The sequence below is a fragment of the Homalodisca vitripennis genome, chromosome 3 (assembly GCF_021130785.1).
Source record: "Homalodisca vitripennis isolate AUS2020 chromosome 3, UT_GWSS_2.1, whole genome shotgun sequence".
Taxonomy (NCBI): domain Eukaryota; kingdom Metazoa; phylum Arthropoda; class Insecta; order Hemiptera; family Cicadellidae; genus Homalodisca; species Homalodisca vitripennis.
Window position 1 is genome coordinate 52049059 of NC_060209.1, and position 25027 is coordinate 52074085.

Consider the following 25027-nt stretch of genomic DNA (forward strand, 5'->3'; position numbering starts at 1 on the left):
CCCTGAGGTTGGAGAGAAAAGTCCTCTCTTAAGAATAAAATTATAGCGCCTGTAAGTAACAGGTTAAACCTATGTACCAAAATTAATCCAGAACAAAATTTAAATAAATTTGACAGAATTTGTAAAGTTAATATCCAATGTTGTCTGTCGTTTTTTATAGATGGGAGAGGAGCAAAGTTATTTAAATCTATTAATTTGAACTAACCAACGCTACAGCAAATCGGTTACAAGAGGTAAATTGCGATTGTATAGATTAATTACTAATATATTTAAATAAAAAGAGAGTGCTGATTTAATGAAAAGCGTTATGAGCGAGGAATTCAGAATTATTGTACAGCTGTATTGTTAAATGTATACAAGTAGATTGATAAAAAATTACACATGTCCGTTTTCGATTTTTTATTTGAAAGTGAGATAAACCATAACAAATTGAAGGATAGTTAGACCTTACAAATAGTTTCAGAAATTTAAATTTGAACTTTGATTGATTGTACTACTTTAATAATTGAAACTGAATTGTTGGTCAATCCCAATAAGTATGCTCAAATTAAGATTCTCCGAATATCAATAAATAGCTAGAGTGACAAAAAGAAATATGATGATTGCAAACATAAGAACCAGTATATTTACTGGCTTTAACATCATATTACTTCTAAAACTTGTATTGAACTAAATCTAATATTCTAATTATTAATCAAATATTAGGATACAATGCTGCTCTGAAATAAGAAAATTCGTAAGTTAAGCTGTATTACTGAGGAAACTGATAAAAACATTGTTGCTGTGTGTGATAAAAATTTACCTTAAAAATCTTTCTTCATAATGACCAAAACGTAGTTAATTAAAGTAATTCAAGCTGTAAATATATTTATCAAGCAGGTACATAGTCGTGTCCACTCTCGCAGCCATCACAACCCAAGTAGGGATCGTGCTTGTAGCCGTCTCTGATTTGCTGACAGACTGGGCAGACCGAGCAACGCTTTTTCTTCAAGCAGACTTTAGTGTAGTACTTGAGGTGCTTGGGCAGCTTTTGCGGGTCGTACCAGTGGTTGGAGTCGTCCCCGTTACACTTGCTGCAGCGATGGTATACATGCTTCCACGAGTCAATGCAGGAGACGCACGGCTCGTAAGTGCTGCAGGTGTGTCTCACGCCGTCAGGGTACTTACACGTCACGTGAAGGGTCTGGGCTTCTCGAGCATCTGTTACTACTCCTAGCCCTGTAATTAAAATTATTAGATGTTTTCTTAAATTGTTTATAGGTCATTTACACTCTACGCAGTTTCAATAGTTCTAATCAAACTACTTTTAAACGTAGATATATTCGTTGTTTTGAGAATAAGAACATCAAACGTACAAGTACGATTTAATATTCGTCACGCATTTAATTATTGTTTCCTTTTATACTTTTTTCAAACTTTATTTAAAAAGGAAACTTTAAAACTTTGGAATTCGTGTTTTGTATGAAAAATAACAAACAATTTACAACAAAAATAACAAAAGTACAAACTCGGTGGGATGCATATGAAATGTGCCCTGTAAAAACTAAGGGTCCAAATTACACTCGAGCTTTAATATGAATTTTTTTGGAAAATTAATGAACATGCGTTTCCGTGATTCTAACATTTTCGTAGTTGTACTGACACTTGCAGTCGGTGGGACAGAACCCTGAAATTGGTGATCAACATTTTCTCAGTACACAACTTAGTACAGCTGGTGCGGTGGCTTGTATTTGAAAGGGATTTTTCTTATTAATATTTGATACGATTTTGACACACTATAAAGATTCTTAAGAAACAGTTTTTATGTTAACAAGGATTGCATCTAGAATATTTGTTTTATATTGAAAATAATACTATATATAAAATAAATTTAAAGAGAAATTTTGAGATTGAGACACATTTTACCCCTTTCCCACCGATACTTGTTTTTATTGTAATAGAGATCATATACTTACAATTTTTTATATGCACATTAAAATTTCGTTTCCTAACGCTAAAATACACACATGCTTACTCAAATTTATCCTTCCTAAGGAAACCGAATTTTCCAGATATTTTGCACCGTTAAACAATATATAAAATAAAAAATAAAAATACAAAAAAAAACAGAAAAACAGTAACGGTACGTTTCACGATATGTAGTGTGATCTATTCGGCAGTAAATAATTAACCTAAAACTTAACGACTATCTAGGTAAAAAAAAAAAAAAAAATACCAGATTGTTGTGACACCAACAAGTCAGACACTCAATCACAACAATCTTGATATTCTTATAATATATGTATATAAATAAAGTCTAAAATGTATATATGTAGCCTTAGTTTTATGTTCACAAATTGATACTCACACAAGATTAATAGAAAGACAGATGGGAGGAATAACGACGAAACATACATCTCTGTAACAAAAACAAACCTATTTTGAAATGTTCAATTCATTTTGTAGTTAAAGAACAAAGGCATAGCATTCCCAGGATCCTGAAACGTCTCTCTTTACATTCCTGTGATATCGGTAGCTGAAACATCCGTAGCATCTGTCTAGTATTTCTTTCATGACAATCAATGGCTGATTGTGATATGCCTCGTTTGTTTGTACAGTGCAAACAATTCTCCACATGTACTAGAATAAACTCGTACACTCTCGCGTTATATTGAAACAAAAAATGCAAATATTCAGAGCAAAGAAAATGTTTGAACAAATACGAAATAGAACCTGAATGAATGTAATATTCACTAAACCGTTTAGTATTTATATATATATATATATATATATATATATATATATATATATACATGTATACTAATTGTTTATTACTGTATGTCTATATATCTGCACGATATCACGGAAGCAAACCGACCTACATACCGGAAATTTCGGATAAGGATTCATTTCCATGTCAAGGAGTGTGAGTGTATTCCTGCCAATAAAACTTTCCTGGGAACTAATCGTACTAGTTTGTACTGGTTGTCCAAATATTGCCAATTCAGTAATATCTGCTACTTTTTTACAATAACTGGTTGTTTGGAGTTTAAAAAAATGGAAGTCTGCATCTCTAGAAGCTTCTCATTTTTAGGTGATTCCGGCTTTTATAATGCCAATCCTCTGGAAATATTCGACCTCTCGGAGCTCTTAACCTCTAAAGCTGTTACGAGAAGTAGCACCTGACCTGACCTCTAACCCTGCTAGCTCAAGAATATGTCAGTCCATTGCTGTACTCAGTATCTAGATTTAATTACCGAAAATTATGAAAATTTGCAAGCTTCTGTCATCCAAAATGAGTAACTACTCTGGGAGGTACCGGGCTCGGGGATCATCGTAGATTTGGGTTACCGGCCTCTATTGCTTCCGAAAAACTAAGAGCTTGGAGGCACTGTGAATTCACGGATTTTTACACTTTCAGAATTCTTGGTCCTTTTAGTCTTTAAACACTCATAACCCCTAAATGCTCCCTACATCTGGGAGCTTTCAATTATAGACAGCTTTTAATTAACCTTTAGAGTTTCCAGACATTAATTTCAGTGTTAGTCCATGGCAGCTTCTCGTCTCAGAAGGCTGTTTATTTTAGAGTCACTAAGATTATAGGAGCTACTGGTTTATAGAAGCTTTAACTATGTGGGATTTACTAACCTTGTAAACCTGGTCTCTACGAATTTCCTGGGGTTTTCAATATCTGGCTTGCCTTTAAAACTTCCCGGTGTCTAGGCGCTCCCCACAAATGGAAAATCTAAACCAATGGAATCTCCTAATTTCTATAAGGTCGTGGTATTTTACAATATTTCTACAAAAAAAAAGGGAGTTTTCATTGTTTTAAAATGTGTTTGGCATATAGAGCCTTTCGAAATATGAGAGAAACCAATTTAAAAAAAATCTTTGTGTCAAGGATATTCAACCTTCCAGAGCCTACTCGCTGTAAAAAAAACTCCATCTTGAGATCCCTGGAAACAAAAAGATTAATCCCTTAAAATTTCCGGTGTTAGGAACTCATGTAAACTTCTTCGTACACCTTCAGTCCTATTTTCCCCAAGAACTAATTTGATCTGGGATTGTACTCAAAGAATTCCCATTAATGTTTTCGTAACAATTGGTATGATTTTATTATGATGACATTTTTTAATTATATCAATTGAAATACGTAGATTTTAAATCTAACGGAAACATTTGAAATTACACTTTGTGCAGTGTAAATGTACATGTAAAATGCTATACATTTTTGAATATCATGGAGATACAAGCTTACGAGAAAATCATCTTTGAACCCGAAAGGTAATTAATTATTCCTACAATATTACTCCAATACTAAAACCAAACAGAATGGCTAATGGCAGGAGAAATTATTAGTAACCTCCGAGTAATGCGGAATATATACAAAGGTCATAAATATCTCTTGCTATTTAAATATCCCAAAGCTCCTTAATGCTGGGCAAGGACCAGTTTGTAGGTACAATGTATATAAAGCTTTTGAAGAACCTTTTCAAGGGTGTAAATATAAGGTATGTTGTGTAGATAAGGTTTGTTGAGATGTCATAAATAACTCACGTATTGGTTCAGGGAAGGACTTTGCTGTTTGCAACATAAAACATAATGTTGGGAGGCTTATGGAATTCTTTAAGTGCGGTAAGACAGGCAAGAATGCGTTTTTTATACTGTTAAGGTAACCAAGAGTGACTATGAGTGAGCTAAGGCAAACCTCTTTGTTTATGTCCATGACAATATTCACATTTAAGTATTCATATATAGTCATTTATGGAAACGTCGGGGTTCTACCCAAATGCACACATTTTTATAAAGATGCAATTTTCTGCAAAGTGCATTTACTATATTATGCTAATATACTTCACTTCTTAGTTTAGAAAAAACACCCTGTTTTAAAGAAGGTTTATGTGAAATACATGTTCTGCAGAAGTACTACAGGATACAAGGCATATATTAGGTTTTCTCAAAATAGTCGTATATTTGGAAAGATTTGAAGGATTTTTTGGATCTAACCATTTAGGTCTTTGAAATAAAAAACAAAACGAAACACAACATTATATTCTGTTGTGTTGCAGCACTTGTAAATCACGGTGAAGGCCTCCACTGGGGCAAGCCCGCCCCGACGTTACATGTGACCTGCAAGGACCATGACGGAGTGAGACACACCTGCAGCACATGCGAGCCTTGCGCCTCCTGCATTGACTCATGGAAGCACGTAAACCATCGCTGCAGCAAGTGTAACGGGGACGACTCCAACCACTGGTACTATAAAGCACTATATAACTATACTATTAGGCATAATTAACTATTAAAAAATACATGCAACATAATCTAATGGTTTTTTTCGAAAGTAAAAGATCGATATGTAAAATACTTTATTCATTGTTTTAGTAATAACTTATGTAGAGTATTTATTCGTTCAACAATAAAGGTGATTTCGCCCGAGGTCTCATACCATCTATCATATTATATCCTGTTCCACTTCACAGAAATATCACCAGAAACAATTACTAACATTAGAATACGTCTCTGAGCGAGCTAAATGACAATTACGATGTGGTCTTCTTGTAGAATACGTCTCTACAAACCACATAAAGTTATGAATTTATAGAGCTTTCCTTCTGAATACATAGGTTATTGTAATGATATGTAACTATCCTATATCTAAAATTTAATAGAAAAACCTGGTAAAGGAGCTAAATACTAATTAGCTAAATTTGCGGGTCTATGTCATCCAGTCACCGAATAGCCACTGCGGATGGGGATGGGGGGTTAAAGCTAGTTAAATTTTAAACGCCGAATTTCTCCAATACCTCAAGTTTTCATTGCACAGAAATGATTACAAAGGGGTGCCATAGACAGTTTAATTTACTTCTACATCAGTTTTTGTTTTACGATTTTATATGAATTTAATTGTAAGGGCGATTGCGTTAGGTATTTGTTCCAGACGTCATTTCCCTCTAAACTATTTTTGTAAGGAAAGTAATGTTACTGCTTAATCGAATAAAATATAATGTTAAGTGTTCCGTAAATCTTTTAGATACCTGTTTTAACAGTTAAAAATACCTAGATATTTGTAATTATTTGTCTTTCAACAAACATAACTGCTCGTGTAAGGAAATAATTTATTGTGTTGGGATCTCTATATGAGGCGAGAAAAGGAAATCATGAATGATATTACCAATTAAAACAAATCTTTTTGGAAACATAATTGTACAAATAAAACAAAGAGAACTTACAACAATGGAACACCTATAAGCCCATGTGTAGCTGGCGAGCTATTGATGCAGCCTTTTGTGTCGAGAGCCTCCAGGGTCCCCGCGTTACGCCATTATTCTGCCTATTACTCGGCATGTTCAACTGGTCTTATACAATTTAGACAATACAATCAGTAAAATACGAAAGACATTTAATACCTTGCTTCACATTTTTATAACTATTTAAAATTCTTATAAGAAAATCAAAGTTTGAATAGAAATGGATTTTTTTATATATATATTTGTGTGTTGTATAAAGGTGGTAAGGTAAAATTAAAACTGTTTTATTAGTTCCAACATGTACTTTTGTAGAACAAACAGATCAGAATTTACAAAATTCGGGCTAGACAGATTCTCGAATCGGTTATACATTTATCATATACGTGCTCAATTACAAATGAAGCTCATGTACTGTAATTTAGATTTATAAAACGCATTAGCGTTAAAATATGGCTAATAATTTTTATGCGAAAACCATTTGTATTATTTTTGCAGCCTTCAAGATTTGTGAAACAAAATATTTTATGCTAACTAAGAATTGCATTTATGTAGCATACTGAAACCTTATGAAGCACAATTATGCTCCTAATATCAATTTCAGACAACTGCATGAATTGGAAACTAAACGAAACGTAGTAAGGATAGGTTTGGGATATGGAGTCCTATCAGCGAGTAAATAGTTCTAAGAAGTATGTTCAATTAATATTTTAGAATATACTAAAGAAATACTTTGGTTTATAACTTTAACATTCTAGGTGACTACGATACTGCAGAAGAAATAAATTAGATTAGTACTTTTATGGGATGTTTGCATTGTATTATCATAGCGATTATTTCAGCAGTTATTATCGGATCCATTAGAATGTTAGCATTAATGTTCTGAGTAAATTTTAAATTTAAGGACTAATTTAATTAAAAGGTACTTTGCCTTACGGTCTGAAATAACTTATGGTTGAATGGATCTGAAACAAAAGAGAGGAACGTTCTAGGAAACAGATGGTAAATAATTTTCCGTGACTCTGAAGAGTTTAAGCAGTTGCATGAGGAACTAAAACGGACTTCTCATTAAGTAAAGGAATTTGACATAGATTTATATGAGCATATTATGAAACCCATTACAGAAAATACGTATACTACCTATATTCGGACAAGAAAGATTTATCTCTGGAGCTAGTAACAATTTGATATACGAAATTAGTTCTGAAGTATTTTAAGTTGTGTAGTTATTAGGTAAAGTTGGTATCACATTCCATGGGATAAATATGTAATAAAAAGTTTGTGAATGCTATAGATAGAAAGAGGTTTTAATTCAGGGGCAAAGCCCTATCTGTAAACTCAGTCTGACAACTCCCAGAATACTAGACGTTGTCCCAGAAACAATAACAATTCAGTACCCGAAATATGTTTATTTTCAAGTTTCCAGGAGCTCTCCTCGTTCGAACTAAAAGGGATGAAAGATACCAGAGGCCTAATCTCTAAGAATTTACGTTGTAGGGACTGAATTTTGTGAAAATATCAATAGAGGGAAAATCATCTATCTGTATTTTGCTACTTCGCATTTGTTTTTGTTACATTTAGGCGTTCCTGCATTTGTGGTTTGCGTACCACAACATTTAAGTGTGATATTGTAACAGGCTTGTGATATATTGCCTTAAATAGGTAAACTATTAACTGTTATATTGGACAACCTATTATTTTTTATCGAACTATACTCTGCCTCCGCAGATGAGTGGATTATAAGTGATTATATATTATTAGTTCCTATAATAAGAACTAAAAAAACTTTTGTTAGTTGGCGATTTCGATGGGTTTACCCAACTTCATACTGAACGACAATATTCTTTATATAATTAGTACTTTTAAGGTAAGTGGAGGACAAGAACTGACATATTTTTACTACACATAGTGTTATTAATTTTATATTACCTGAATATAAGTATTGGGTTATGGATAAAGTTTTTACTGCAAAGTACTCTACTTCCGAAAATACATAATATGTTAGCTTTTATATCCACATCAAATAAATACATAAATTTTAAATACTGAAACTTCATAAGATTTATTCTAAAGGATGTTCAATTTTTCTTGTTGTTGTTAGATTTTATACCGTAAAGATTATTTTTAAATTTCGACTTTTTGACTTTTCGAACATATTTCGAAAATGTAAACGTAAAAAATCTAATTTTTAAATAAATCAGGCATAAAATAAAATGTAATACCATTTAGTTATTTAACTTTCAGTACTTTATTCAAATCAAGTAATAAAACTAGGTTACGCTAAACTCGATAATAGAACAAAATTATGATTACTTCTATTCATTAGCGGAAAACCGTCTTCCAGAAAGCTTTGCTTTATGGCGCGGGTGCTGATCTAATCCCACTCAAATCTGTATTTATTTATTTTATTCACCAACGGCATACACCATTTTACACTATTACAAAAAAATAATAAAGATGGCCAACAAGTGTAACAAGATTAAAAATAAGTATTAATAATTAAATTATGAATACATTATGTGAGACAACTATTATATAATAATGGAGTTCATGCAGAGAAAGCAAGCACCAACTACTATACTATGCAAGCAAAAAAAACAAGAATTTAAATGTAAAATCATTAGGAAAATAACTTTAGAAAAAAAAATAACAATAAGTTAACAATATAAAAATAAGCAGAGAAAACAAGCAAATAACTGTAATAAAATATGTAAATATTAACAGAAAAATAAATAAATAAATATATATATACATATATATATATATATATATATATATATATATATATAAATAACAATGTAACGATATAACAATAGACAAAGATAACAAGGAATAAATATGTATTATGTGTATGTGTTGTGTATATGTATGTATATATTGCTCATTCCCTATAGAACTATATACTTCCATGAGTTGTTAGGTGAATTAATTTAATACAATTGAAAAACATTAACCCTTTCAATAACTTAACATATCACAGTACTTGTAAACTTGTATGTACGTATACAATTTGATAATTATTACATACTTAGTTATAATTAGTGACAGTAACCACGCATAAGGCAACAATATGCTTTTACTCGGAAAAATAATAAAACTACTTAAAAACAAACTTATTCAGTTTCAATATCATTATATTTTAGAATAGGTTATCTAAGGGTTTGATTTTGATATAAACACAGGTTCATTTATGGGCTCAAGGAAAACAACTTTTAAGTTTTCCACATTGGTGTTACTTTTACGGTACCATCTTGATTTTAAAATGGCGTAACACTCTAGTAGGTAGGTTTCAGATATTACCTGGCAGCAAAGGAACTGTTTCGTGTCTTAACCACTTTTACAATGCGTCATGGTAAGAAGTCCAATTTCGGTACTACACGAACTTACAGCCCTGTCTGCTAATTAATTATGAATTATTATCGTCCTAGGCTAAAAACATAGTATTTTTATGTGTGTTCAGAAAATATTGTGCAAAAATTTCACCCTTTTTTGGAATGTGCTAAAGGGTAAGAGTTTATATTTTCATTCTGTAAACATATTAAAATGGGGCCACTATAAAGGTGAGCGGGATTTTTTCCTATTTTCTCCAGAGTTCACCAACAATTTTTAGGCGTATTTCAAACTGTCAAGTACCATGCTTGGTATCTTCAGCAGCTTCTTAACAGAAATCAGTATTTAACAATTAATTTAACTGCAAAAAATAATAATAAAATTCTTATTGAATAATGATTTTAAAGAATATAAAGTACAAAACATAAAACCAGTATTAATATTATGCGGCTCAATTCCTGAATGCAGATAATAAATTCAATTCCTCTACTGCAAACGCCCACTCACGCAATAGTCCCTTATTATATATTCCAAGTGAAATATTTTGAAAGGAGAAGAGTATTTTAATCAATAACAGATAAACGATTTTTAAAATATTTCAATGTATTTATGATTCAAATATTACGAATTGACGCAAGATAATTGACTGCCAATAGATAATAATGAAATATCTACCACTTATACATTAACTATGAATTATAGTTATCACTGTATATAAACATATAACTTCTTTATGGTTTCTGAATATATAATGGTTCTAAAATATAATATACTGTAAAGTTCAAACATATTACAATAATTGCTCTATCTCATTTGATGAAAACTATATAGTTCCACCGATTATAAATATGTGTCTTATATAGTGTATTAGTAAAGTATATGGGAACTTTTAATCACCGTATTCATGTTGTTAGAGTAGTAAATCAAATATCTAATTAGGTGATTTTGTCATATTCAAATTTGAGAAATGTATGTGTAATATAAGTAACATATTATATTTTCAAGCGGATATTTAATGACATATCACTTTACACACAGTACTGACGTGAAATTGGAATTGTAAAAATACATGCGAATTTATTTATAGCAGTTTGACATTAATGGTTAAATAACTCTGAACCACCTTTTATCATGATATCTCACAAAAGTACTTTATTAATAAAAAGCTCTTTCAGCTTCAGAGATAAAAATACTAATTTTTATTAACATTTTTTTCATATTGAGTGAAAAAATATACTAATAAAAAAATGTACGTTCATAATAATATTGATTTGTTTTTAAATCATTAAAAATACCTGTTATCGGTAATATTGTCTCCATCTTCCAGTAATGCTCTAGTGCTGTATTGAATAAGCATAAGTACTAACATAATAAAAGTTTTCATAAGTCTCAAATAGTATTATTTGTATAATTTAAGTGCAACATTTCAATAACTGTTGGTACTAACCAAAACTTTCATATGTTTAACACTTGTTAATTATTCCCAATGATATTAATATTGGCAAAAGCGTGCTTCCTGAAGATGTAAAGTTCAGTTTATTCTCCAACTTTGGACCAATGTTTTTCTAAAGGTCTGAAGGTAAATGTCGAAAAGAGAGATAGCTATCACATACCTCTCTCTCTCTCTGAGACTGTATCCGACTAAAGCCTCGACTTGACTTTAAGGCCGTTTTTCCAGCAGCTTTAAATCCACATCCCAAGCCCAGGTCTACAGAGTTAATATTTATTGCAGTTAAGTACTTAAATTAATTTTAACATAATTACACTACAGTAAATTTAATTTACTTTTAACTGACGTGCATGCTATTGCGTTATTACCAAAATGTGATATGATCTGTTTAATAGATTACTTTACCAATTTATTGTTATAAATTATTTCGCTTATTTAATTTAGTGAAGATAAACAAAACAGTTTAATATTTTAAACTATTTCTCCACACCAAGTACAATTTCTACAGCAAAAGTGCTATTCAAAAGATAAATTTCAATTCTGAAACATTCCCTCTTGATTTATTGCGGGAAATACATATAAAAAAACCTTTTTGCTATTTTTTTCCATCCAAACATCATACACCAGCATTTAAACTTAGTTATATTGTGAATTGTATTATCAATTATGTCAGATTATTAACGTTAAAACGTGGAAAATGATACTTATATGGTAGTCATATATACCCATTACTGGAAAGCTTGTGTCTACATCAAATTTAAGTAATTTTATAGAGTTTAGTTTTCTTCGGATTATTAAAAGTTAGTATAATCAATTTAATAATCACTTATGTCAGATTATTAAAGTTAAAAACGTGGAAAATGAGACATTATATGGTAGTCATATAATACCATTACTGGAAAGCTCGTGTCTACATGAAACTTAAGTAATGTTATAGAGATTTAGTTTTCTTCGGAGTGACTTGATAAGTTGACTATGCTCAAGAAAAATGTACCTGTAAATATAGAAATAATATTATAGTAGGGGTCATGTTTCTGTAATCAATGTTCGGTAGTAGTGTTATAGATAATAATGCAAATATTGTGATTTTACGATCATGTATTTGAAGAGATCTTTAAAGCCTCTGACAAATAAGGAAAATTTTCATCTATACATAATGTAGTAATTTCAGGGATGTGTGGGATGTTGTTTCCGGGTAGCCTCTCTATAGAAGGCTAATTGCAACCTTTCCTTGATCGGTGAAGTAGTATTGAGTGCAGATATACTACTCGGGTGTTTCCTACTGTAAACCTTTTACTTCCTGCATGTTAGTAAAAATGTCACTGTTCATTTTAGATCCCGCATGACCTGCTTTATGTATGTATGTAAATATAATATTTATGTTTGGTAAACTTTTAATTCGCTATAGGGTTTTACTTTATGTGGTTATTGCTAATTTTAATTAATTGGTAATTAATTTTATTGGTATTTAGCAGTAACACTGGAAGAACCCTTAACAGCCTATTTACTTCATTCCATTAAAATGGTAAACAACTAAGAATTATTAATTTAATTTTATATTTAAAATTCTATGAAATTATATTCTGAAGTATTAAACACCTGTTATGTAGTTTTATAAAAATAACGAAGGTCTTATACACATGCTTTTCATAGTATTCTAAACATTCTTCAGATTTGCATGTCCATTTGAAAGAAACGTAATTTTAGGTTATAAGCTCCATTACTACAGTAACATTAAAGTTCTACGCCATTACGTATTTGTATTTATAAATATTATTGATATAAAACCGTGTAAATTGACAACAAATTAACAATAATTTAGAACCTGTCAGATAAGGATATTTCACCATACAATATCCACATGTACTTTTGAGATACTTTACAACATAATTTAAGTACCGATCTCATACAAAAATTTTTAACACTTAATATTACAGATATGTTCATGCTTGAAAAGACTACGTAATAACCTCTATTGTTAAAAGAGTAAATATTGTACACAAAGCTGTAAATAATGAGAAGCATGAGAGAGAAACACGTTCACTTCAAGTGCCATTCCTCGCTTGATGGCCGGAATACCATCACACAATTGTTAGCCATCTAAGGCATGTTTCGCTCATGTGCAGCCAACCTATTTAAACTGAGTCGCAATGCTAGACCAAAGAGAAAGAAGCTCAGCTCGTTATCTACAACATGTTTATTACTTGGGGTACCGTAGCCTCGATTGTCCTTATCTTTGGTGAGCCTTCAGTATATATTTTTAGTATTAATACTCATTTATTACAAGGGATATTTATATTCTATAAGAAATGACATTTAAAGATAAATAACAAGATCTAAAAGAGTCAATAGAGTTTTAAAACATAATTATTTAAAATCTGTACATTTTCAACTGGTCTAAAAATTGTATTGTACTTAAACAAACTCAAGGAAGGTAATAAATGCTAGGAACTTAAACTGTATTTTACGTATTTGCATATAACAAGTGCTTATGAACCATCCGGAAATATTTTGAGTGTTTCTTTTTTCGTGTGAAGACAAACAAATAATGTAATACAGTCATGGATCAAAACTCTTTAGGTTCACATCTGTCTGTATTTATGAGATTTTTATTTTTTATGAAAATAAAGAAAAACAATCAAAATTAATACAAATATTATTGTCTCAAAATAAGAGAAAATGTAATGTCATTTTATCATATCACATTTCGATTTGGGGGTGGTTATTTTTGCTTTTGTGTTTAATTTCAATTTATTTAACTACTTACATGATGCTATAAAACTTCATTAATTCCCTTTGTATGGTTTTATTCAACAATACGCGCGATTGTATTATGCAACAATATCACATATATGTAAGATATAGCAGTATTTTCAAAACATTGAGTTACCTAAGTGAAGCTAATCCAGTAAATAGAGCCGGTCGGAAATGTTGCACGTGCACAAGCGTGTATATATTTGGGTATGTCTTGTTTATCCCATATTATCACAAGAATGGCTTGACATTCGGCAGAGATATATAGCGCCAAAGTTGGTTAATCACATAATAAGACACAGCCAGAAGTTGGGATTATTAATTCCTTCCTTAGATTGTAAGTACATAACTATTGACCAAAGTAGACGTCTCAGATCTACGGTTGTATGAGTTTTTTATTGAAGCAGCGAATAAAATTCATTTGAGGCACAGGAAATATAATGCATTAGAACTAGCCATACTCCGACCCGCGTAAAACCAGAAATAATGATAAACATTACTAGGTGGTTCCCCTTACCTTCAGGTCTGCTATAAAAGAATTAGTTGATCCGAAGTTAGGAAACAAATTTATTATAAGTGGGAATATGTTGTCTTTGTGTGGTTCAGTGTAATCCACAATGATACATTCTGTAATGTTGCAGCACTTGTAGATCACGGTAAAGGCCTCCACTGGGGCAAGCCCGCCCCCACGTTACACGTGACCTGCAAGGACCATGAGGGAGTGAGACACACCTGCAGCACTTACGAGCCTTGCGCCTCCTGCATTGACTCATGGAAGCACGTATATCATCGCTGCAGCAAGTGTAACGGGGATGACTCCAACCACTGGTACGACCCGCAAAAACTACCCAAGCACCTCAAGAACTACAAGAGGGTCTGCTTGAAGAAGAAGGGCTGCTCGGTTTGCCCAGTCTGTCAGCAGATCAGAGACGGCTTCAAGCACAACCGCTACTTGGGCTGTGACGGCTGCGAGAGTGGTGACGACTATGTACCTGCTTAAAACTCATACAATTTTGTAAAAGTAATATTCCTAATGTAAAATTATATTATAATAAACAGTATTTTTTCGTATGATCTTTACTGCTTCTTGGAACTAAATACCAAGAAGTAAGAAATGTTACATATTATTATCTATTTATTTTGTTCAAATTGCGTTTCTTAGAGTACGTCACAATACTGTAGGACCTATTTCCCAACTATAATGGAGAAACAAATATCCAATATTCTTCTGTTCTTGTTCGACGTTAAATATGAATGCTCATCAAGGCATGGATCACATGTTTGAAATCCGTAGACAAAAATTCCTTTATTAAAAAAAAAATAATATAAATAATATATATATATATATATATATATATATATATATATATAAATAATTGTTATTTCTGTTATGTTCACAATTAAATAGAGTATTTTTGTTTGCTATATTATTGAAACGTCACAGACGCCGTATGGCGCATAGACAAACTATCTCCAAACGGCAAAGACGCGGTACGACGCATCGACACAAAACTGCGTCTATAGCAAATTTAAGTTCCTTTTAAATCCGATCAATGTCACTAACGGTATGCGTCAACCATGTGTGTGGGTTATTGACCTATGTCAAGCGTCAAAATATAGCTGTCGCGTTACATTGTTTGAAACAATAGACGCGGTGTCTAGACACTCTCCCCGCCACACGGCACAGACGCTGCACAGCGCGCGCGCTTTTGTTTGCAGTTTGGCTTCAGGTAGTGCGTGTCTAACCATCGCTGAGTCGGTTTCCTTCGTTGTGTTTTCTGTTTATATGGTTTTTATTTATTTTTAATTTTATTATATATAATTTATTATAAATATAATTTATTTTAATTATATTTATATAATTGTCTGGTAATGTTTATAGTTTAGCTAATAAAATTTTGTGTGCCTTTTATTTTGACTGTATTTATATCTACAATTTAATGTCCCATAAATATATGTACGTACAAGATAATTTTAAAATTTTTACATTTTTATACTTACCATAATTATAGAAAGTAAAAATAAAAATGAACTTTACACATTTAATTTTTTTTTTTTAATATTGTGCCGTTTGCTGGAAGTTGTGAAAAGATATACGGACGTTTTAAGGGTTAATAAAACTTTAGAAGACAAATTTACATTGCAGTGCTTTACAAAACATAATTGTAAGTGGACCAGTAAAAATTATGAATACTTGTATGGGTAGTATAACATGTCTTAAACATCGTACACTTCCGTTCTACCAAATTAGGCTTTACACTGTGTAATAATAATGTTAATACTGCATACAGCTACATGCATGTTATTTATAACACTAACATAATTCTTAGTATCAGCTTGAATTTAGCGTAATATGATTCAACTTATATTATAAACTTAAATAGCAGTATTTTTTAGGATCTTTAAGATTAACTTGTGGAATATTTTATTCCATGCTTAGTGACAATAATACTATTTTCAGTAACGCCTGTATTTTTGAGGAAGTTTTAAACTTAAACCTCAACAAACGCGTTTAAAGACCAATATCATATATTTTTTATTTTAATTTTGGTTAAATAACTGTTATTGTTGTGTTACGTTAAGTACAATCAATAATATTTTGCCACATATATATGTTGAGTAGTAGTCTGTCTCGACAAATGTAATATAATATAATAATGAAAAACAGAGATCTTTTCAATTCAATGTATGCTTCATTCTAAATATACTAAATTATCGTATATCCTTAATTTTGTGCCATAAAACTAGTAAAATTGTCGTTGTAAATGATCTGGGTGTGTAGAAAAATAGTCACCAACACGAAAACCTAACAATGGGACATTTCTCAAGATACCTGGTAGTATAACATCCTAAAAGTCCTCAACCACTGAGATAGTCGAAGAGGGGGGAAGAGGGTTCAAAGGTCCATTTTTAGGTTTTTGTCTATATCTTAGTAGGGATTAAGACCTACAGAAAATTTTTACTTATATATTAATAGAGCTGATAAGTGATTTAAGTGTTCATAAAACTGAGAATTTGCTAAAATATATGTTGTAGGGAATTTAATCTGCTTCAACGTGAGTTTTTTTATCATTTTTACATATTCAAAGTTTTGTACATTTTTACTAAAGTGAGAGATTTCGTTATATATTTGTTCCTAACGTCATTTTCCTCTTTAATGTATTTGGAACATAATTAATGTCACTGCTTCATAGAAGAGGATATATTAATGTTCCCTAAATACATTTAGATATCTGGAATACGTTAACACTTGGCACGTACTGAGAAATTTGTTTTTTTTTCTTTCAACAGAAGCAGCTGTTAGTAGGAGGAATGTAATTTATTGTGTTTAAATTCTCTGTATGTGATGGGAAAATGAAAATCACGACTGATAGCAGCAATGAAAACAATAAGTGAATCATACAGAATAGTACAAAGAAAACAAAGAAAACTTACAACAATAGGACGGATATAAGCTCGTGAATTGCTTTTGGCCACATTTTGAGGGCGATCTAAAAATGATCACCAATTCTAGTTTTTTATTATTATTTACATTTTATTCCGGAAATTTATGTAAAAAACATGTCCTAGTGTGTGAGATCAAACATAACAAAATAGGAACTACAAGTCTGATATTATTTAAATGACCACTATATTTTATACTTTGATTAAGGACTCACAGTCTTATTAAACATTTAATTAATATATGTTGTACATAACTTAAATGGGTTATTCCATAATCCCAGATATATCAGATGTTCACTACCACAAGATTGAAGTTCATTATTTTATTTTTATAGGTAGGTCGTCTATTAAACACGTGTAGATAAGCATATAATTTTGTATCTTGTCTTATGAAATTTTGATTGAAACAATACCGGGAAAGTTTATTAGTAGCATAGTGTAAAATTAAAACATTTTTAAGAAATTTTAAATTTCTAAATTGTAAAATCGCCAATATAGAGATTATGCACCGTAATTTAGTTTTTATTAGTACTATCAATATCGGTATTTATTAATAAGACAAGACACAAACACATGAATAGCACCATAAACGAAAGCGATGTTAACTATGTCAGCGATTAAAAACTAGCCGTTGAAAGAGATGACTTGTAAGCGTTCATGTCCATTGCTCCCTGTCTCTCTCTCACCCGAAGCGCAGGATGTGAGGTCTGCATTATATTTATTAACCCCCACGGGTCGCAGACGAACTAGTCATTAAAGATTACGAAGGATGACTCTTGTGTTTTAATATATGTCTCTGCTACAGTTAACATTTGAAAACAAATTATTATAATGTATAATATAATAGTATATATATATATATATATATATATATATATATATATTGTATGTTATTAACTTTCAGTTTCTTATTGTTCACATTGGGTAGAAAAGTTGGTTATACTAAACTCCATAATGGAAGAAAATGGTGATTACTTCTATTCATTAGCCGAAAGCCGTCTGCCAGAGGGCTCTGCTTTATAGCACAGGATCTGATGTAATCCCACGCAAATCTGTATTGCCCATTCGGTTTGATTTGTTGGGTGAATAAGTTTAATTGAATACCTCAAAATTATCCTTAATAACAGCTTCATAATTATGTTACAGCATTTGTGACAATTATATACTCATTAAAATGTAAACATGGATAACAGTGAACGGCATACTGTTCGTATTTATGTTTAATCTCTAACTTTATATAGATAAATACGAATCATAAATAATCTATTAATTAATAAACATATAATTAGTAACAAAAACCAATCGTATAATAACAATATGCTTTTACTTGTAATATGAAAAACTAATTAATACATTGTATAGTGACTTCATACAATTATATCTGTTATTATTAACACTGTTAATATTTTTCTGTAATGATTTCTTGGAAAGGAAACAGAATTTTTCCGGACATTTGCCATCGTTCAGTGAAACAAGATATCAGTAACACTACTTTTCGAGATAAACTTTTCTACATCTATTTTGGATGGTTTCGAGAATGTTGTTGAATTCTGTACCGATCAGTGTTTTTATTCAGTTTTTTTACACTCAATACTATTTTGAAGGAGGCATCTTTCACTATGATGATATGCAATTCTTTCTTTAAGTAAAGATTTAAAAGCAGAAGACAAAATTTTACTGGCTTTCTTACTATGAAAAGGAGTTTTTAGAGTTAACCCTATAGGCATAAGGTTTTAAACCTTACATTTATGCAAAAAAGTTAAATGATTAATGTGTTTAGTTAACTTAAGATGCAAGCTCTTAAGGTCTTTGATTTGTTTACTGGTTCCGGGTCCGTACAGAGAATCCATTCTTTGTTTGAAGGTTATTTTTGACTATGGAAGGATTGTGAAGGAAACAGGATTTTCCGGACATTTGCCATCGTTCAGTGAAACAAGAAATCAGTAACACTACTTTTCGAGATACTTATATACAATACAAATATATACAATACTTAATCTCGAAAAGTAGTGTTACTGATTTCTTGTTTCACTGAACGATGGCAAATGTCCAGAAAAAATCCTGCTTCCTTCACAATCCTTCCATCGTCAAAAATAACCTTCAAACAAAGGATTTCTTGAATTTAAACAATATTAGTACAATCATAATAAAATTTAGGCATAGTGTCGAAAACTAGCATTATTTGTATAATTAGGAACAATATTTAAATAGATTTCTTTACTAAACTACTTTTAATATTTAAAAACTTATTAATTGTTCCCACGAATATAAATATTGTAAAACGTCCGTCCTAACTACAAATATTTAATTACATTTTATCCTCAAATATTCAATCATTGTTTTTCTAAAGGTCTTAAGGTAAATGTCGGAAAAAGAGAGATAGCTATCGCTTTGTCTCAGATAGTATCCGACTAAAGCCTCGATTTGACTTTATGGTTGTCTTTCTAGCTTTAAATCCACATCCCAACCTCAGGTCTCCAGAGTTGGTATTTGTTTGTATTGCCATTTATTATATAAATACTCGTTAAAAAAATAAACTAAACGACTATTTTTTAACACGTTATTGCATTACCATTAATATGACATTGGTGTGGTCAGTTTGTATTAAATTATTTTAATAATACATTTTTATAAATTATTCCAACATTTTAGGTTAAAAATATAAACTAAAAAAACGGAACTATTAAGTTGAGAGTAATTAAAACTATATGCAAAAATTATATTAAATTTTTTATGTTTTTTTATTTACATATGATTTATGGGTTTAAACAAATCATGAACAAAATATAAATACAAAGTGGTTGAAAAAATAATTAATATACAATTATCTTAACAATATATCTTAATAAAAACAATAAATGAACATATTTCATAAAATCTAAAATTATTGTAACATTTTTTTTATTTTCCAATTTTAAAATCCACGATAAAATATTATCAAATAACTAGAAATCTATTTTACCACGCTAGTAAGATAAATCTTATACCGTAATAATACTCATTTCATGATGAAGAGGTTAAATATTAAAAACATAATTAAAATGAATAATGCTAAATTTTAAATACAAATATTAAAAATGTTTTAAAAATATATTCGTTGTTTTCATTATTCATTTATCTGTATAACTACGGATAAAGTATATAATTGCAATAACAATTAAACCCACAATATTTTTAAGACTAATAAATTAGTTAAATTAACTTGGTTCTTTCGCAAAGGTATTTTTATTGCACAAGAAACTAATTTATTGAGTTAATACGGTATCAGTGAGCCAATGCGCCAACTACAGTTCCGGCAGAAACGTTCACTCATCACTTCATACGCTACCACAGGCTAAACTAAACTTCCAATAAAAAATTATAAATTACAAAAAAAATATTCATCTATTTTCACACAACTTTCTCGCTGACAAATTTTGTCTGACCAAAAAATAAAAAAAACTCCTCGCTTACTACTTTTTTCTTGTCATTGTAAACGCTATGTAAAAAAATAAATAATCAAAATTATTTCGAAATTTTTTTTAATATTTAAAAATGTAACCAATAGATTGCCAATATTAAGAGCTTTAATTTGACGCATCTTACAGAATTGTACGACATTGGCTTCATCGCGAGAGCGAGAGGGCAAGTAAAGGTCCCTGATTTTCGCAGTCTGTTTTCATACTCCGCCGGGACAGTTTTAACACAGCGAGACTGACTTTTTCATGCAGGTTAGTAGTCCGCGGTCAAGTCTACTATTATCATTAGCATGTCGGTGACGCGAACCGAGGATTTTACCCTCTACCAAAACGCTCAACGCCTAAAGAAGTTTTCACTTCAAAAATTTAAATATTTAAACTAACTGCTTCATACCAAGTAAATATTCTACAAAACAGGTGTCACACAAAATTAAACATTTACTCCTAAAATGTTGTCTCTGATTTAATATTAGAAGGACATATTTATAAGTAAATCTTATTTATTTTGTTCTCCATCCAAACACCAAAATCTGTATCATATAATTAAGTTATATTATGAATTTTATCACTTGGATAAGATTATTAACTTTGTAAATTCGAAATTCAAATAGCTCCGTTAGTTAAAGAGAAAATAAAACTTTCATAAATCTGTTATTACTTATGGTACAATTTTTAGCGAGAATTAACTTATAATTAGGCCCGTTTTTTTAGGATACAACGACATATGTCTGTTTTAAGGTAATTTGATAGGTCAAAACTGCATATTGTAGCTAAGAAACTTGCTTGTGTCTTTTCTTCTAATCATATTCATCAGTGGAACCTGACCATCTTACCTCCTCTCCTTACCACCTTCTACCATACTCGCTTTTGACCCAAACTGATGAACTGCCTCATTGTACGTTAGATCAGTGAATATTTCAGTATATTTCCCATAGATTTCAAGACACGTTCAGCCTCAAATCCAGTTGTTGTCAATTTTAAGTCACCCTGTCATTTTATGAAATAATTTTATTTTAAAATTTGCAAATTCTGTAATTCCTGACTTACTTTAATTATTTATGGACAAATATAAAAATGTAATGTTAAATAGTAATTACAGTTTTTGATAAAAAAACTTGATAAAAATAGATAAAGCCTAAAATTGTTTTTTAAACTATTTTCATTTGTAATTCAAGAAGAAATTACAGTTGTGGAAAATAGCTATACTCATTTCGTTTTTTTAATGAATTTTATTTTCAAAACAAGAATAATCTTTAAAACTTTGAGAAGTAATTTGGTTTTCATAAAAGTAATTTTTCTTTTGAACAGTCTTCTTTAATTATTATTTAATTTTCTCCTTTAAAATTACACAATATTTAAATAAAATTATTGTTATCGTAATTAAATAAAACACAACTATGGAAAAAGCAGTATTGTAATTTAATTTTAATGTATATTTCAAACCAATATCACAATTTGTGTTTATATGTATTATTGTCTAAAATTATCCTATCCAAAATGTGTTATTGTTCAAGTAAGTTTCATCCATAAATTTATAAGTTCAATTTAACAGAATTTTAATTCTTGTATTATGGGAAATAAATTAAATTTGAGGACTCGACACGTTATTTTAAGTTACAAGCTCAGAATTTCTGGATGCAAACAAAAATATCAGATATCAAATAAATAAATAAATTTACTATTAAGCAGATAACGTTACTTGGTGTTAAGATCTGAAATACATGTACAGTGACATATTTATCATCATATCTCCTTTTTATGTAACTGATATTTGAATAAATTAAGGATGAAAATGTGTGATTCGCAAATAGTAAATTGTTAGAATATTGTGATTTAAAGCACGTTTTGTAATGGGTTTTGTACAAAATTACTAATCTTAATAGATATACATGATACCACAGACCACATCTCCAACCTTTTAAATCAGTAAATAATATGGGCCTCTGAAAATAACAGTAAAATAAAGCTAGACATATTTTATATCTGTCTCCTATAACAAACCACTTGGAAAATCGAGTTCAGTAACGATGCATATTAATAAAATGGGATTTTTCTGAGCGTTAGCGAGAATGTATTGGTGTTATGAGTAACCGTGACGGCAATTATAAAATCATAGAATAAATACACTTTAAAATAAACACAATTAAATTATAGAACTAAACTGAATTTTTTGAATGGGTGGGTAAGATCTTCATTACATTCTGTAAAGGTCTGCCGATACTCCATCGTAACACTTTATTAATAGGTTACATGAATGTTGGTGCATTGTCCCCCATAGGATTTTGTTTAGCCTAAAATTACCTAAAAATTCGGATGATATGTCAAGAATTAATTGAGCTATAAACTACAAATTTAGTATTTTTTAACTAGCTATTACTATGGATACTGATAAAATTCCTCCTATATCTGCTTTTCTGTGTGTATTCTTGTGTTTCTGTTTTTCCGCTGGATATCCTAAGAGCGACTTAAGCTGTTGAATTTAAATTTTGCATGTGAGGTCAATTTTACTTAGGAAAATAATGTTATTATGATATAAGGTCCCTATGTAGAATCAAGCCAGCTCTTTGCGTAGCAGAACTATCCATAAAATATCTCTAGAACGATTTCATCTGTAGAATTTATGTTTAGCATGGAACGGAATTTCTAGATTGAGCAGAAAGTGATCCATAAAAATGCATGTCTATTCATGGGATTTGACTAAGCGTCATTGACGCCTATCACTCAGTAGACTGACAAATCTTCTCTTCTGTTTGTCTAGACAAACAGAAGAGAAGATTTGTCAAGAGAAGATCGGCCTGCAAACATTTAATTTCAGTCCGATCGTATATATGTCCCAAGTGAATCTCGAGAATGACATGAGCTATACACTTTAGCAAACTTCACGCAACATTATTGTGCGCTACCTTGTTAATAAAAACTCTGACCTCCAGTAAATATGACTTTGAACTTTTACGGGTTAAAAAATAACACAAAACCACAACTTTAACCTCTGCAGGACCTGACGGTGTTTATTTGTATTCATTCTGTTTATCGTCATTTCACAATAGAAAAATCTAAATTTAAATATGATGCCTGAACCTATATAAATATTAATATCTTGGCATTATGTATACAATACTGTTAAATCCACTGAGATATGTACATTTTATATATTGGTATAATTGGAATTTTTCCTTTGTTCTTAAAAGTTTCAACTTAAACCACATTATAAGAGTTATTAGGTACTATTGGTTTAGGAAACTAATGATTCAATTAAAACTTTGTTGTTGGTTAAATTAACCCCATTAGTTTTAGAGTCTATCATCATGCATTTAGAGTTCACATTTTTTACCTGAAAGCTTTATCGTACATACTATTGGTATCTGTTTGGAAAATAAATTAAAAACGAAATATTTACAATGCATTACTCTACGTAATACATGCTTTTGTTACTAAAAACTATCACAGTACACTAGAAAAATTGCTTACTTCTCATATTTGGTAGTTAAAAGCATTATTAACAAACTTTTCTGCCTGCCTATTAAGCAAAAATACTTTATGAACTTTAAACTGACTTTGTGATTTGAAATTTAGAACATTGCTCAAAAATTTGATATAAAAACACTTTATTACTTGAAAAAAAAACGCGTTTGCTCTTAATAATATTTCGAAATACCTAGAATAGTGTCCAGGAACAGAAAGAAATACTTTTCTGCTACCTGAAAATCAATAAATGTTTGCACAGTGAATAATGCAGTTTTTGTCCACTGTCATGGTTTTTCAGACGCAACTAAACTCCGTTTGTATTTGTGTCGGCTTGTACACAGAAGATTATCCAGAGGCAACGACCTAACAGTAAATATTCAGATTTTTAAATCTGGGCTTTTAATTTATTTATATATGTATATATTAAAAAATCATTAAGAAATTTGTTTAGTTGGGAGCTTTCTTACAACGTATAAATATGAATTGTGTGGTCCAGAGAAGTATAGAAAGTTGGTATTTCTCCTGTAGTGAATAAATGCTTACGTATCATTATGGAATAGAGGCAAACTTTGTTATACATCCTCTAATATGGTAGAATTTTAGGGCAGCTCATCATATTAATTGAAAACAAACTTAAATGTTAGATACATAGTAAAGGTACAGAGCTATACTTCACTCACCATCATTGCGACGAAGTTGAACAAAGCCCTTGTATAAATTAACTTTCTTCAATCTTCATGTTTCTTTCTTGTGCATAAACCAGAAAATTATTATTTCTCATAGAGAGTCGATTAAGCGAATGAAAAATGAGTTTCCTTTCACAGAACATTGAAAAATAGTTTATTCATGGAACATAAGTATATCCAAATATAACGTTTAGGAATTCCCTTTAGCATGTA

General features: G+C 30.5%; 2 protein-coding genes across 2 annotated transcripts; one reads left to right on the plus strand and one right to left on the minus strand.

Annotated features, from left to right (window-relative positions):
- Positions 1-702: 702 nt before the first annotated feature.
- On the minus strand, positions 703-2451 carry LOC124358642. Its single transcript, XM_046810942.1, has 2 exons — positions 2348-2451; positions 703-1218 (listed from the first exon to the last, which is right to left on the minus strand). Exons 1-2 carry the CDS (start codon positions 2394-2396, stop codon positions 872-874), a joined length of 396 nt encoding a protein of 131 aa, XP_046666898.1. The 5' UTR covers positions 2397-2451; the 3' UTR covers positions 703-871.
- A 10688-nt stretch (positions 2452-13139) lies between these two features.
- LOC124358643 lies at positions 13140-14835 on the plus strand. The gene is made up of 2 exons (XM_046810943.1): positions 13140-13246; positions 14403-14835. The coding sequence occupies exons 1-2, from the start codon at positions 13201-13203 to the stop codon at positions 14759-14761; spliced, it is 405 nt and encodes a 134-aa protein (XP_046666899.1). The 5' UTR covers positions 13140-13200; the 3' UTR covers positions 14762-14835.
- The last annotated feature ends 10192 nt before the right edge of the window (positions 14836-25027 follow it).